We start from the raw sequence: 16319 nt of genomic DNA, 5'->3' as shown, positions 1-16319 counted from the left end.
GGTTTCCATCATCAAGCCACTTGGACGGCAGCTTTTAATTAGGGAGAGCGTAAAGCACCGCAGGGGCCAGAGGGGCTGGTCAGACCTTGTCAGAGGAGCTGAGGGAGCTGCAGCCCCCAGCAGGTGCCTCCTCCCTGGGGCCACAGGATCAGGACAGGATCCAGCCCTCAGCATCTCCTCAGAGAGTGATAACGACCCCACAGACCCCTGAAGCTGCTCACCAGGTCTCCATGCCTCAGTTTCCCCAGCTGAAAATGGATGATGCCAATTGCCCAGGGCAGGAAAATCTCCCAGGTATTGCACGTGATGCAGAGGCAGTAACAAATTCCTCCAGTTCCCAGCTCTGGTGGCACTGAAAGGCAGCCACTGCAGGGTGACAGCTTGGGGCAGGGAGCCACAGACTGCCCAACCATCCTGCTGCTTTGCTGTGAGCTGTTCATCTGAGTGTGGAAATCAGGCAGCTCTGAGGCTGGGCATGGGCTGCTGGGTCCCTTCAATAAATTTGCCCCTTGTCAAGAAATAAAGAGCCAGGAAGTGTGGCTGGATCCCCCAGCCAGCCCAGTGCCAAAAGGAGATGGTTCATCCAAGGGTGCCAGAGGCAGATGTAAAACCAGTGAAGAGAAAGAAAGCTTTTTTCTTAATTACCCATAGACTTGGCTTCCTGGAGCTCCAGTGGAAAATCCCAGTGCTGCCAAAGGGTGGTTCCATCCCTTTTCTCCAAGGATAAAAAGCAAAACAAAGCCTAAAACGGCTCCTATCCCAGCCGAGAGCAAAGTGGAGCCATGTGCTCCCTGCTGGACCTGCCTTCAGCCTCCTGCTCCTCCTCACCAAGCCAGGGAGCCCGGGGGGAGCCCGGGAGGAGCCCGGGGGGGCCAGGCAGCTGCAATTTATTTTAATAAACCCAGAGAAGAGCAAGGAAATGAAGGGGCAGGAGCAGAGCGGGTGATTAATCAGAGCGTCCCCAGGCCGGGTTCCACCTTCCCAGCTTCCTGAAGGTTATCTACCCACCAAAGTGGGGCAAGGTGGTGCTGAATGCAGAATTCCACCCGTCTCATCACTCCCAAAACCCTGGGGCATCCCCTGTGGCACAGGGAGGAGGGCATGGAGCAGATATGAGCTGGGGAGGAGCTGATCCAGCCCTGGGCAGCAAGCCCTGGCTGCCTGCAGGTGCAGGAGCACAGCCAGCTCCCACTGTGCTCTCAGCAGCCTCTGTCAGGTGAATTATTCATGCTGTACAACACCCCTGTGCTAAAAACTGCTGCTGTTCTCCCTGCCACCACCAAAACAAGCTCCTCAAAGTGCCCAGTACGTGTAGAGTCCACGATGCTCTTCACCCCAACGTAGCACTCGAGCTCCACCGCGTCCCAGCTCTTTCTGGATGGGGTTAAAAAAAATAAAATAAATGTACCCTCAGCCCTGGCACAGCTTTTTGGAGAGCACGTTTGAAGTAGAAGGACCTGACAGTGTCATTGATGTGGTAGTTCTGGAGAAATCGAGTCGAGTCAGGGCTGGAAAGCCAGTGGAAAGGGCTGGGAAGCAGCCGGAGCGTGCCAGAAATCCGGCGGTGATGCAGGAGAGATGTTATCAAAAAGAGCAGAGAGCAGGGATTTGGGGGAAGGTTTTTCCTGCAGGCAGAGCTGTGAAGAGTGATGAAAGTGGCTTGGACAGAGGATACCACATCTGCAAGTTGTTCCACTGATGTACAGCTTTAATTAGGCAGTGGCAGCTAACGAAGGACACGTTATTTATTTAGGCTGCGCGGGAGCGATGAAAGCCCTGGCAGGGAGGGGCAAGGCTGGGGGGGGCTGGGAAGTGGGGATGGAGCAGGGTAGGATGTACTGGGGGGATGGAGCAGGGGGGGATGGAGCAGGCTGGGATGTACTGGAGGGGATGGAGCAGGGAGGGATGGAGCAGGCTGGGATGTACTGGAGGGGATGGAGCAGGGAGGGATGGAGCAGGCTGGGATGTACTGGAGGGGATGGAGCAGGGAGGGATGGAGCAGGCTGGGATGTACTGGGGGGGATGGAGCAGGGAGGGATGGAGCAGGCTGGGATGTACTGGGGGGGATGGAGCAGGGGGGGGAAGTACTGGAGGGGATGGAGCAAGGAACCATGGATGGTGATGGCATCATCCTAGGACAGAAATGGCCACCTCTGCTGTGGACATAGTAAGAGGCAGCTCCAAGCTCCAAGGGATAAACCTGGGGGGCTGCTGTGACCTCCTTCCACATGACACCCCACCTGCTGGAGGGGGGCCAGGGGAGCCGTGGTTCCATGGGGCTCAGCCTGGGAAGTGGGGGGCTCCTGCTGCAATCCCACAGGGCACAGATAAACCAAAGCACTTGGAGAGGCACTCGTAACACCCCCAAAACTTCCCCCTGCCAGCAGCTGCCCGTGGGCAGGTGCACCAACCCAAGGAGGCAGGTGTCCCTGGTGCTCCCCAGCATCGGGACCACATCCCGGTTTCATCTCCCAACACTTCACACCTCACCGAGTTTTGCCAGGCCCGGGCGCTGAGGGGGACACGGGCAGTGACCACAAGGTGCCGTGATGCCGTGGCAGGAGCCAGAGCTCTGGCAAGTGTCATTCCTGAGGGAGCAGGCAAAGGCAACTGCCCGTGCCGCAGCGCCCGGGGAGGCAAATGCTTCGCTGAACCTCGGAGCGGAGTCGCCGGCGCTTAAAGGTCAGCAGAGGCGTGAAATGGAAGTTGCCTTATTTTCATGTTGAGCATGTCCCTGCCATAAAGCCACTATTTGAATAACAAAGAGCAGCAGCGGCAGCAGCTCTCAGGTCCTGGAGAGGGAGAAGAGCCTCCTCCAGCTTCCCCAGTCCCGGCTGCTGCAGGAGCACGACCGCGCATCCCATGGGAATGAGGGCCCTGTGCTGGGGACCACCAGGAAGGGCACCCCCCTCACCCAGACCAGGGGTTTGCTGATGTCTAGGAAAGGTTGAGCTCGTCCTGCATTATCTCCTCCCAAGGATCTCAGGGTCTCCATCCTCTACTTGCCTTCTCGCTGTCGCGTTGGGCTGAGGTCACCTCTGGATTTTAAAGTTGCTGGGGACACCCAGGGCTGGAGACAGGTCCTCACCAGTGCCCAGGTGCAGGGCTGGGGCATGGGTGCATCTGGGCTCAGGGAAACTGTGGCTGCCCCATCCCTGGCAGTGTTGAAGGGCAGGTTGGATGGGGCTTGGAGCAGCCTGGGCTGGTGGGAGGTGTCCCTGCCCATGCAGGGGGGTGGATCTAGATGATCTTGAAGGTCCCTTCCAACCCAAACCAGCCAGTGATTCTATTCTATGATCCTATGACATCCTTGCTGCATGGGTCAAGGCATGACCCAAGGATTAAAACTGGAGGAAAAGTGGAAGAAAAAAAAAATAACCAGCCAGAAAGGGCACAGGTACATCTCCTCCTCTGCCTGTCACTCTCCTGACTCCTTTCTGCTTCCCTCCTCCTCTCCCAGGCAAGCATTCAATCTTTTTTGTCTCAGCAAATAGCTTTTAAGTTCCTCCCGCTCCCTCTAATTTATATGATTTTAATTATTGAGTAGCCCTCTCACTCGTTGCCTGGAGCATTTACACGTTTTTTGTTGTGGTTTGTTTTATTTAAAAATGAAAAAAAGAAAAAAAAAAAAAAAAAAGACCCAGAAAAATCAAACCCCATCAGTGATCATCTGTTTTTTCCACCTCTGCTAACCGCTCCCAGCCCTACCAGGAGGGCAACTGGTGCTCTCCAAAGAGGAAAGGCAAGGGAAAAAGAAAAATGGCAGCAACCCTGAAGAATTGAGGGGGTTTTGGGGTGCTGGGATCCTGCTCTGGGTGCAGCTCCCACTGCTGCTGGGTGTGTGGGACGGTGACATTTCTCCTGCCCTTTGCTGGAGAGGGGCTCTCGTTCAAACACCCTCTAGCCCAGGGACGTTGCTGTGGATAAATAAAGGCACAACAAGGGGGAAGTAGTTCTAAACCCCTCAGCTGCCCTGAGGCTGGTAGGGCGAGGCAGGAGAGCCAGTCCTTGTCCCACCACAGCCCTGAGCACCCTGTTCCCCTTTGCACATCAGTGACACAGGACAAGTGTCCCCAGCCTGGCTGATGCCCCCTGGGCTGGAGCAGAAAACAGTCACCCCTGAGGTTTTCAAGATCAATCACAATCCAGCAGGTAACAACCTGGTCTGACCCCACAGAAGGTTCTGGTGGACATGGGTGGTGGGATGAACCCCCCTGGTCCCTTCCAGCCCAAGTTATCCCACCCAACACCCACCCCCATTCCCCCTCCCCACCCATCCCCTGCCAGGTGACCTCCCTCCCACAGCCCCACCGACAGCAGCAGCATCACATCCCTGCAAAACCAGGGGAGAAGAGACAAAAATCCTCCTTAAAACTGTCATCACCAGATGAGGGGGTGAAGCAAGGGGTCCCCAGGGACCCGGAGGAGGCAGGAGGAGAATTTCAAGACACCATCTCCTGCCTACCCCCGCTGTGGAGGAAGAGACACGCGTGGAGAAACGCTTCCAAAACCCTCCCCAAACCTGGTTTTCCTCACCCTCCTACCTTGAAGAGCCTCAGGATGTTGGCCACCATGATGGAGACGGAGCTGCCCGAGGCACCGATGACCCCGACCACCCTCTCAGGCCTGGTGATGATGGGGGGCCCCCCGCTGAGGCAGCGCACCTCGGTGCTGTCCTTCTCGATCAGGGCTTGCACGAAGGTCAGCGACTGCTCCAGGGCGTGCGTGTCCCGAGAGCAGGTGTCCAGGATCCGGGCACCCAAGGTGATGTTGGGGAGCAGGTCGGGGTCGTTGTTGATCCTGTCCAAGGCAAAGAGCATGGCCTCCAGGCGATGGATGCCCTTCTCCTTCTTCAGCTCCCCGCAGGCTTTGCCCTCCGCGCCCCGGCCGTGCACGGGGAACAGCCCCCCGAGGGTGATGTCCCCGTCGATGCGGATGGAGTTCATGTGTGGGTAGCTCTGGCCTTTGGGCTTGGCGGCACCCCCGGGCGCCCACCCCCAGCTCCAGGCACTCAGGAGGAGGCAGAAGGAAAGACGCTCCATGCAAAAATAACCCCCGCTCATCGCCGAAGCCGTGCTGGGGGGGGGGAGCTCCCGGCCCGAAACCCGGCGGCAGTCAGGGAGCGAGGCTGGGGAGGGAGGCTTGCACGGCTCCCGTGGCTCCCATGGCTCCCAGCACTGTCAGTGGTTCCCGTTGGAGATGCTGTTCCCCAGGGAGCAGCGGGAGGCCGGGCAGCAGGAGGGCGCCGGGGGCTGCATGGCCGGGAGAAGAGGCGGCGGCGGAGACGTGAGCACAAGCAAAGCTGCTGGTCCTTCCTCTGGAGCCCTTGAGAGGGGGGAGGAAGAGAGAGAAACATCAAGCAGGGGCGTGAAGAGGAGCTCAGGTATTCCGAGCTGTTCAGAAATTAACGCTGGGGGATACTGTGAAAAAAAAACAACCAACAACAGGACTTGGGAGGCACTTGATTTTTAAGGCACATCAGCAGCTTTAGCTCAGGTCAAACCATGCAGAGGCCCCCAGCTCACCCTGCTCCAAGGAGCAGGACCAGGTCGGTGGCTGGTTTGGGGTTGGAGGCAGCCACCAGGACCTGTCCCATCACATCTCCCCATTAGGGAGCCTCCAGGTGGGACAGACCCCAGGACAGAGCTCAGAGGAGGGCAAATCCCTCCAGGCACCCCTAGCCCTGATCCCTGCCCACCCCAGAGCAACCCTCCTGCCCAGGGCACAGCTGAGCACAGGAGACAACTTTAAAGATGAGCTTAATTCAGACCTTGAGCTGATGTGGGGAGAAACCTGCTCTTTGAACAGCCCCTCTGCCAAGTATGGTCCCATCTGGAGCATCCCCTTCTGTGCCCACCTGCCTTCTCCTTGTCCCCATCCATAACCCAGCCAGACACAAGCTCCTGTCCCCAGCAAAAACCAGGTGAGGCTGAAAATCTTCCCAAGCCTCCTGCCATGCCTGCCAGGCACGTGTCCCCAGGGGGGTCTGGGACAGGAGCCCTTCCCCATCCCCTGCACCACCCAGCTCAACTAAGGAAGTACTGAAGGACCTGGAGACTGAGCCTCAGGTTTTTCAAGTGCCTGCCATGAGTCCCCATGTCTCAAGCAGCCCTAGAGCTGCCCCTGCCCAAGCAGCAAGCTCCCTCCCTGCCTCAGTTTCCCCTCTGGGGGAGAGCTCTGCCCATAGCCCTTCCCACTACTGATGGATGCTGCAAAGGCAGCACATGATTAATGCAAGGCACCAAAAAGCAGAGCAGAGCTGAGCAGGCAAATGCATTCCCCAAGCAGGATGGGCTGCAACAGAGAGACTGAAAAAACAAGTCAAATTAATCTCAGCTCCAGCACAGAGCCCAGCACCCCATCCTGCCCCTGCTGGGCAGGATCCTCAGCTGGCCCAGAGGGGTGCTACCTGCTGGAGCTGGCTGTGCCCAGCACCTTTACACCATGGAGGAGGTTCCCAGCTCCACAGCCACCCCAGCCCAGCCAGGAGGGCCCTTGCCTTAACTCAGCTCCATAAATTATGCACATCCCTGCCCTGTCTGAGCCTCTTGAAGGCCCATTTCCAAAGCGGTTCTGACAGCCGGGGCTTTTAAGCAACCAGAATTACCCAGTGCTGAGCTCTTTCCTTCAAAAAAACAGGAGCCTGGAAGTGCTGCAGCATGACACCCACCTGCCAGGAGAGCCCTCGCAACCACAGCCCCGCTTGGATCGGGATCAAGGACAGGGATCAACCCTCCACATGGTGCAGTCTCCTTTGAAAGAACCATCCCATGGGTTGGAGCAGGGGAAAGTGGCTCCCACTGCCACCTGGAAGCAGATCTGGCCCTTCCCATGGGGAGGAAGCAGGGGATGGAAAGTTCTAGAGATACCCAAACACCACAGCCCACCACCCCCCCCATGCCAGCTGAAATCAAGTTAATTCCTTGCATCTTACCCCATGATATATTTTATAAGGGCATGTAGCAATAGGACAAGGGATCATGGCTCTAAACTGGAAGAGAGGAGGTTTAGATTGGATCTTAGGAAGAAATTCTTGGCTGTGAGGGTGGTGAGACCCTGGCCCAGGTTGCCCAGGGAAGCTGTGGCTGCCCCATCCCTGGCAGTGTTGAAGGGCAGGTTGGATGGGGCTTGGAGCAGCCTGGGCTGGTGGGAGGTGTCCCTGCCCATGCAGGGGGTTGGGACTGGAAGATCTTGAAGGTCCCTTCCAACCTAAACTATTCCATGATTCTAGGAGCAGCCACATTTCTGCCCTTTGGAGAAGGTGCAGTGGGTCCCCACGTGGGCTCAATCCCAGGAAAATCCCCTGAGCCCACGGCAGCTCCCACGGAGCCAGCAGTGCCCCCAGAACCCACAGCTTCTCCCTTTCTTCTTTTAAGCTTTTCCCTCTGTGTTCTCTCCCCTTTGTGCCTCCTTTGATCATTTAATCTGAATGAACTGAAGGTAAAAATATCACAGCAGGCAAGAAGAAAGCAGGAATAACGGGGAGGGGAGCAGGGAGCTGGTTTAAATCCCTGGCTGAATCATTAGGGGAGATGCAGCCTGAATTACCCAAGGAGCTTGTCAAAAAGGGGCAGGAGATGGGCACCCCCTTCATCCCCTCACCCTCCACCTGCCTCGAGCACCCCCACAGGCACACAGGGCCAGTGCTCTCCCAGTTCAGCCCAAACCTTGGTCCCAGCTGTGCCAGGGAGGGGAGAGTGGGCAGCACCAGGGGAACAGGCAGGAGCCCAGGCCTTAAAGGTCAAGGGCAAGAAGAAGGGAAACCCCATCCTTCATCCAAAGTGGCAACCAGCTTTTGTGTCCCCAGGGCACCTGGCTCCTGCATCTCCCCAAACCAGCCCTTCCCCCTTGAGGCTGGTCCTGCACATCTGCAGGGACGTGCACATCTGGAGGAAGGTGCAGGGAAACAGGCCTACCCAAGTGCTACAGGCAGGGAGGGGATGGAGCCACCATCCTGCCCCATCTGCACAGCTCCACGGGCAGAAGGAATAGGTGCAGATTTGCAACAGGTCAGGTGCAGGTACAGACCCCGGAGGGTGATGATAAAGAGGGTGGGATTTATGCCCAGCAATGGCATTTACCCCAGTGCCAAAGGAAGGAGCAATGCTGCTTCCTCCCACTTCCCACCAGCACCTGGCCAGCAAGGAACGAGCCTTCCCATCACTCACAAAGGCTGGATCCACCATCTAGAAAACAACACAAAGAGGAATCAAACCGAGAGGATCTCCAGACCCCAGGCACAGACCACTGCCCAGCCTGAGCAAGACCCACCTAACGAGGGTCAGGAGCTGCAGAGGTGGGTGCTGGGACATGGAGAGACACGAGCTCCTGTGCCCCTGCCCTGCGCGTCCCCAGCACCCCAGGACACAGGGCCGGTCCTGCACGGTGGCATCTTGCTCCCCTCTAGTGGTGGCCGGGCTAGCAAGCCACTGGCCAGCACCATCCTCACCAGCTGTGAAGGCCCCTGGATGGGGGAAGATAAATCAAACGCTGATTAAAAATTCCCCTGTGCCACACAGAGCTCCAGCTGCAAAACCATCTCCAGTGCCCAGAGAAGAGACTGAGTGCTGGAGGGAGGGATGGACCATCCCAGATTTCCCCTCTGTGGCTCCTTCCCACAGCTCCTTCCACGCATCCCTGCAATCACCATTCAGGCCAGGGCTGCAGAGGGACACAATCTGGCCTCACCACATCCCAGAGAGCCCAGAGATGCTCACAGGTGCTGGGATGCATCCCTGCCTGCATCCCCACCAGCCAGTCCTGCCACAGGGACCTGCACCCCAGGGCTCTGGAGCCAAGAACAGCACCCGTGGTTGCTCCCCAGGGTTGGTACATCTCTAGGAGAGGCAGCTGGAGCCCCCACATGCATTGCCTGGGTTTTGCTTATGGAATTTCCCTTCCCCAGCCTGGTGCTGCCACAGACCCAGAGACAGCCCAGAGGGACCCAAAATCACAGCCATCGATCCCAAGAGAGCAGTGCCCCACCCTGACCCCCAGAGCTGACCTGGCCCATCTTGGCTGAAACCACAGAGCCCCCCTCTCTTTGCTGGAGCCACCCCGGACCTGCCCCTCAACACAGGGACTTCACAGCAACGAAAAATCTCCTTTGCATGGTGGGAATAAATAAATAAGAAAGGAAACGGCCCATTTCTCTCCCTTGCTCTGCTCCCAGCAGGACTCCCAGTCAAAACCAAGTCATTTTACTGCCATTAGCTCCATGGAGCCCGAGCTGCTGCAGGCAGGCAAGTTCCCATCTCGTGTGCCATCAACCTGAGCCCTGATCACTGCGGCTCTATCACCCCTGGCAGAGCTGAGGGCAGAGTTTTTGGGATCACTTGGTGGCCCCAGCAGCCCACCCCTCTCCCAGCCCATCCCACTCCCGGGCAGCACAGAGCTCTGCCTGGCATGAGACCAGGCTCCTTCAGCTCTGCGGGACCCGTTGGCTCCCAGTTCAGAGCCAGGATACTCACTGGTTTTGGGCTGAGCCCACTCGGTTGCACTGGGGCTGGTCAAACCAGGCAAAGGCTGAGCTGGTGGAGAGGTCCAGGAGATGCAGGAATAAGCTGCTCCCAGCACTCACCTGCAGGACCCCATCCCCAGCTGCTGAGGAACAAATCATCCACCAGCTCAGCACCAAGGAGACCTCCTCAACCCAGCACCAAGGAGACCTCCTCAACCCAGCACCAAGGGGACCTCCTCAACCCAGCACCAAGGGGACCTCCCCAGCCCTGCACGGTCTCTGCAGTGCTGGTTGCTGTGAGCTCTCCAGCATCTTTCTGAAAATCAAGACCATTTCTTTCCCCACCTGCTCTTCCTCGGCAAGCGGGGCCAGCCGGCGCGCAGCACAATGCCCCAGTTAGCGCACCCTCCCTCTCCCCTGCTTCCAAACAATTTCAGGGAACTTCTCTTTGGCTCCTGGATTTTCCAATCACGAAAGCCCCGTGAAGTACAGCGGAATTCAGACACGGAGGGAGGGGATGCCTGGTTCAGTTCTCTCTCGACAGGCAAAACCTTAAGTATTCAGGTCAAGTAGCCCAGCACTCGCTGGGAGGAAAGGCCACGGCTCAGCAGGCAGCAGCGAGAAGAGACCCCAGATTTGATCATCAAAACCCACCCGACACCATCCAAGACACAGACTCGCCCTCAGCAGTCCCTGGATCGATGCACAAAGCGATAAGGCAGCGTTTGCATCAGCCCAAGCCCATCGCCCGGCACTGACTCTGCAGCTGGGTCCTGCCAGTGCTGGGCTCAGAGCTCCACGGAGGGGGGAAATTCGGGTTCTGCCACCCCCCTCCCTGCCCCGGAGCATCCCCTGGAGGGTGCTGAAATCCGAAGGAAAAGTCTTCCACTGACTGCAGATCAGACCCGGGGAATATTTATAATTATATACGTAGATAAAGATGTAGATAAAGACAAATATCCTTAACTGCTCTCTCCTTCCCCTCCCTCCCTACTGCCGAGCAGGCCAGGGCTAAATCCCTGCTCTTTGAAGGCTCGGGTGGCAGGGTGAGGGAAAGAGGAGCAGGATGCAGGCGCGGGAGCAGGGTCGGCAGCAGCTCACCTTGCGGGAGGTGTGCGGGGTCCCCCGGCAGCCGGCACGGCCCCAGCTCCAGCCGGGAGCGGCCGGACGGAGGGAAGGAGCCGCCGCTCTTCCCTGCTCCTGCCGCCTGCAGCAAAATCTTGCAATTCATTTTTGATCACCTTCTGTAACTTGGGGCTGGAGCTGGCTCGGAGCACAGAAGCACAGACTGGGCTGCCAGTCCCCGGTGCTTCTGCTCCCCATCACACCCCCGCCCCCAGCCCCTGCCCCTGGCCAGCCCCGGGGAAACCCGAGAGGGGGGCAGAGCCCCCTCCATCCTGAGCTGGGCTTTGTGCAGGGGCATCCCCAGCCCAGGGCCAGGGGGATCTGGACCACCCCGCAAAGGAAACCCCTCCATCAGACCCCAAAGCCCCAGGGGAAGAAAGGGTGCCCGTGGCGGGCACGAAGCCGGGGAGGGCGGCGGGAGCGGGTCTGAGTCTGTTATAATTAGGACCTGCCACATCTTCAAGCCGTTGGCTTTCTGGGAAGAGCTGAAAGGGGGTGGCTGAGCTGACAAATCCATCCTCCTCCTGCCTGATGCCAAAGTTGAAGCACGTGACACCCTTTTCGGGGAGCAGGCTCCTCTGGAGGGCGACGCTGGGCCCCGGGATGCGGGGTCGGAGCGTGGCTGTGCCCGAGCTTTGAATCCCGCTGCAAAATCCCCTCGAAGCTCCCAGACACGTCGGGGTGCAGCTCAGGACCACCAGCCCTTCCCAAAACAGGTTTCCCTGGCCCCATCCCCCCCCCCCCCCTCGCCCCCACCTCCAGCCTAGGACAACTGGAGCCCGATGCCGTGGGGACCCACCACCCCCTCAAGGCTGGACCACACTCGGCACATCCCCTGGCTCAGCCAGCCTGGATCTCTGCACATCCCATCGGATCGCGGCTCAGCACGGAGGCGGCAGGGCAGTGGGAGGAGGGTCTCACCCCAGCACGTCCCCCCACATCCCCCGCCCGGGTGCAGATAAATCCCTGCTCACAGGAAGGGAAGGAAATGAGCTTTTCTTCTTTTGACACTTCTCTTGGCATTTTCCCGAGCTCCTGGCTGCATTCAACAGATCGGCTCAGCTCCCTCCCTCCCCGGGCCCTGCCTCGGCTGAGCAGCCGGTACCGGGGAGCTCCTCTAGCCACCCCAGTCCTGCTTCTCTGGTTACCCCAGCCCTGCTTCTTGCCATCTCCCCGTCAAACCCCAAGCCACAGGTCACCCGGCGATGGCAGTGACTCATTCCGCATCCTCTCCAGCATCCCTCTCCAAACCCGAAGCAGCCCACGGAAAAATAACCTGGCTGGCAGAGCACGGCAAACTCATCACACCTGGAGGAGGAGGAGGGCGGCGGGGCTGCACCCGGGCAGCTGTGGGGGGGAGAGTTTCTCCCGGGTTCTTTTTCCACCCCCGGGGCTGCCAGCTTCCCCGGCAGCTCCCGAAGCCACGCAGATCCATCCTCCCAAAATAAAAATAAAATAAAATAAATAAACAAAATAAAACAATCATAATAACAAAAAGCATCGAGGAGCAGGGAAACGCTCCGGAGAGGAAAACAAACCTGGGAGCGTGTGTCCGCACACGGAGCCGGGGCTCCTTGCCCCGAACTCGAGATGCTTCCACGGCTGCGGGGAAGGGTCGTCCCCCCCTCCAGGCTGGAAGGTGCAGCCCCCTCCCCACTGACTTGGGCAAGACTCCAGGTCCCTCTCCCCCTGCCCTGCTGCGGGCTCTGCGGGCTCTGCCCGCTGCGGCGAGAGCAGCCACTGGCCACAGCCGCGGGCCCCTGCTCCATCCCTCCCCAGCCCCCTCCAGCCGCATGAGCCCCCCGCCCAGATCCCCCTCCCGCTGTTCACTCCGGGACCACGGGCACCTCTGGGGACAAAGGTGGCGAGCTTGGGGAAAAGAGGAATGGGGTGTCCTCCCGTACCCCCCACGGCGGGATGCAGCGGGGCGTGGGCCGTGCAGCCTCCGCAGCCCCCCAACTATGAATAATGCAATGAAGGGGAGAGGGGGGAACCGGGAGATGCCTCTGGAGGGTGAGGAGGGGACGGGCTAGGGCTTGGGGTGTGTGGGGGGGGTCCCTGCTGCAGCCCCAGCTAAAACAAAACATAAGAGGGCATTTGCTGCGGGAGGGGAAAGGGGGAGCAGCGGGGCTGCAGGGAGGGGAAGGAAGGGGTACCCCAGCCCCTCTGGGGAGGTTTGGGGGTCCCAAGCGTCCCGGGGATGCTCCGCGCTCACCAGCGAACCGCAACACCCCCCCCGGGGCCGCCCCGCACTTACCCGCGGGCAGCGCGAAGTTGTCGGCTCCGCCGACCCCGGCTCCTGCCGCCGCCGCTGCCCGGTGCCACGATCCGGCTTCGGCCCTGGCAGCCCGGGGGGGCCCTGCGGCATGCGGCGGGGACAGCCCGCGGCCCCCCCCAGCCCCAGCCCCGGCCCCGGGAGCCGAGCGAGCCGCAGCCGGGCGGGACCCGCCGCGCTCCGCAGCCGCGACGAGGAGGAGGAGGAGGAGAAGGAGGAGGAGGAGGAGGAAGAGAAGGGGGAGGAGGAGGGCTTGGGGCCGGGGAAGTTTTGCATGAAGAGGCGCTGGGAAGTCCGCCGCCAGCTTTGCCAGCCCCTTAAAGCACTAGCACACTGCTGCGGGGGACCCCCGCACCGCCCCCCGCTTCCCCGGCGCCGGGGGGAACTCCGCAAGCCCCTCGGCCGAGCAGCACCGGGCACGGGGGGGGCTGCAAAAGCCTCGGCTGGAGGGAGGAGGGAGGGACCTGGTCCCTCTCATGCCCCGCTGTCCCCAGAACCTCTCTCCTCAGCACCGAGACATATTTTGCTTGTACTGGTCCTTTCCTCCTCTCCATGCCCATCACCTGCAGCCACCGCTGCGGCAGGACAGGCAGGAGCCCGGGGCTTCCAGACACCGCGGAGGTAAAGCCCTTCCCGCAGGTCCCATCCTCCAATTTCAGCATCGACAGAAGCCAAAGGCCCAGGACAGCCCCCATGGGTGCCAGCGCACCCCCCATCCCCAAGCCCTGCAGGGCCCTGCCAGGAGCACAGGGCGTGGGAAGGGTCCCCACGCCAGGCTGTGGAGAAGCTCCCACTGCCTGCACTACCAGCCACCCCCAGATTTCCCCTCCCCACTGCGGGAGCAGCTCCACGGGGCAGCCATGAGGCTCAGCACCCCCAAACCATCACCCAGCTCTTTAGCCTCCCCTAAGACCAGGCCCACACCCCACGTGCCCGTGGCACACGGCTCCTGCACCATCTCCTTTTGCCATCAACCCCCCCCCCCCCTCCAGGCCCTGACGGCTCCGTGGAGCTCGTCGCGGTGTGTCGATTCATTAATCCAGAGACAACACAGCCCCCTAGTAATGGCCATTGACACATTAACTGCTCCGATCCATCACGGTAATGACTGAGAGATAATCGGTCACCGGAGCGATAAGGGAGTTCTCCTGCCTGCACGGGGGGGGGGGGGGGGGGGGGGGGGGCAACGGGGGACTGTGGGAGCACCCAGCCCACACAGGCACCCCGGGTTGGGGGGACCTGGCTGCGGGGAGGACTCCCTGCAGCTCCACCTTCCCCCCCGAGCACCAAAAAGCAAAATACAGCCCTTTCAATATGCATTTCCAGCCTCATTTTCCTAGTCCTGTTGCCCAAACCCTATTCAGGAGGCTGGAGACAAGCTGGTTTTCTAGAAGCACTCAGGACCACCTGGCTCTGGCCAGGTCTTTGAAGGAGCTGTGTGCTCTCCAGCAAGATGCACTCTCCTGGAAAGCTGGCCAGCAGCCCTCTTGCCATTAAAGTAAGTGGCAATATTCCCCTGGACTCGGATGCTCACAGGATCCTGCCCAGAGCACTGTGTCCTGCAGAGAGGCTGTTGCAGTGATTCCATTTCCAGTGAAGGCTGGAGCAGTTCTCCTTGTTATTCTGCTCTGGTGCAGGGATCACCTGAACCCATGACAGGGCAGAGTCATGGGCAGAAGGGGGTTCTGCACCCATTAGTACCCAGGGCCACTGAGCCCCTGAGAAGAGAGGAGACCCCCACCCACCCCAAGCCCAGAAGAGCCTCAGAACACACCAGAGACACCAGCCAGTGGCCACACTCATGGGTCACCCAGGAGTCAGGGCTGAGTGGGCTCCAGCCACCACAGGATAAGCCAGGCACAAATCCAGTCACCAAAAGGAGCTCTCAGAGGCACCCTGAGGCCAAGCTCGTTGCTCCTGGTCAGGTGAAGCTCTCAGGGGATTTCTAAGACACGTGCTCTGCCTTCAAGGAGGAACAAGGACATCCTGCTCACCAGCCCAGGGTCTGGCAGCACCAGGGCAGGGCTGTGTTCCCAGGCACAAGGACACCAGGGCAGCCAGCTCTGCTTTGCCCAGGTCCCAGGGAACCTCCAGGGAAAAGTGTCCAAACTAAATAGTGCAGAATTTTGAGCTGAAGCATCACCTGAATTGCTCCAGCAGCCTGATACCCCAGCTCTGACAGAAAATCATCATCATTCAACCCCCCCACCCAGCCCTGGGCAGAAGGGAACAGAGTCCTGGGACTTTGGGGGAATGTTCTTGCTGCCTTTCTCCAAGCCTCATGGACCACACATTTCCCAGTCTCACCTTCCTCTCTCTGCCATCAGCCAGAAGGCAAAACACCACCATCAGGAACATCAAAAGACACGATTAACATTTGGAAACCTGGTTCAGGCCAATGCTGCTGAGCTTCTCCTGGTGCAGTGTGAAAGGCCATGCTGTGGTGGCCGAGCAGGATGGGCAGGAGGGCACAGAGAGGGGCAGGGGATCCCCCAACCCCAGGGATGAACCCCACAAAGGTCACTGCTGCTACAGCCAGGGCTCCTCCTCAGCACGTGGGGCAAGAGACGATCAAACGCTCCAGGAGGGTTCGATCCGGTCAGCAAATGGATGCAGTGCTGTCCTCTGCAGGATCGATACGGCTTCAGCAGGCTCTGAACGACAGGAACTGAGCAAGTCGCTGCCTCTCCCGTGCTGGAGGCATAAGCCCTGAGCCAACTCCGTGTCCACATCCATCCATAGGCTGCAGAGCCCTCCAGCATCTCCCCAAACCCCCAGGGCCAGAAGACCCCCAGGCAGGAGGCTCTGACTTGTCCTGAGCCCCCCCAAGCCCATGGCTCTCTCCAGACCAGACAACCTCCAGCCACAGACCATCCAGATCCTGACACCCCAGCCCCTCTCCAGCCAGGAAGGTCACTGTGTCCACTGCTACAGTCACCAGGGATACATATTTTATTTTTTTTCTCATATATAGGAAAACAAGAAACCACATCTTATGGACTGAACTCTCCAGCTTGGCTCTGCAGAAGGGCTTTGAATAATTTAGGGCCAAGCCACCATCACCTCCTCCCTCTTCACAGGTCACTCATGTCAAAGAGACAAGCACAGGAACCTTGCACATCCTTTTTTTTTCCTGTGGGTTATGGTTCCAGGGCCTGCAATTGCCTTGGGTTTGGTTTTAATTCCCTGCTGGATAGAAGGGTGGAGAAAAATAAATCTTTAATTCAAAGTGAAATTTTAATAGAACTGTAATTAGCTGTAATATCTACACAATGAAAGAGCAGGAGTCCCAACAAGAGTTATTTTTGTGTGTATTTAACAAAAAATAAGTTTGGAGGATAAGGGAGGGAAGGAGCCAGGGAGGTTTTTCTGGTGTCCCATTTGTCTGATGAAGAAACGTGGCTGGGATGAGCAGCAGTGGAGGGACAAAGGCTCTGGCAGGTCAAAGGCTCCTGCCTG

At 59.1% G+C, this 16319-nt stretch overlaps 1 protein-coding gene across 1 annotated transcript in view; it reads right to left on the bottom strand.

The window, feature by feature from the left end:
• Positions 1 to 5302, bottom strand: part of GRM4 (glutamate metabotropic receptor 4) — a 38977-nt gene extending 33675 nt beyond the window's left edge. Inside the window, exon 1 of the mRNA XM_051638988.1 lies at positions 4545 to 5302. Coding sequence (XP_051494948.1) covers positions 4545 to 5063 — 519 coding nt within the window. The 5' untranslated portion in view covers positions 5064 to 5302. The remainder of the gene's footprint in view (positions 1 to 4544) is intronic.
• Positions 5303 to 16319: the final 11017 nt, after the last annotated feature.

Source organism: Apus apus, chromosome 23 (assembly GCF_020740795.1).
Source record: "Apus apus isolate bApuApu2 chromosome 23, bApuApu2.pri.cur, whole genome shotgun sequence".
In the NCBI taxonomy this organism is placed as follows: Eukaryota; Metazoa; Chordata; class Aves; order Apodiformes; family Apodidae; genus Apus; species Apus apus.
Note: the sequence above shows the minus strand (reverse complement) of the source record. Positions and strands in the feature narration are given on the sequence as shown.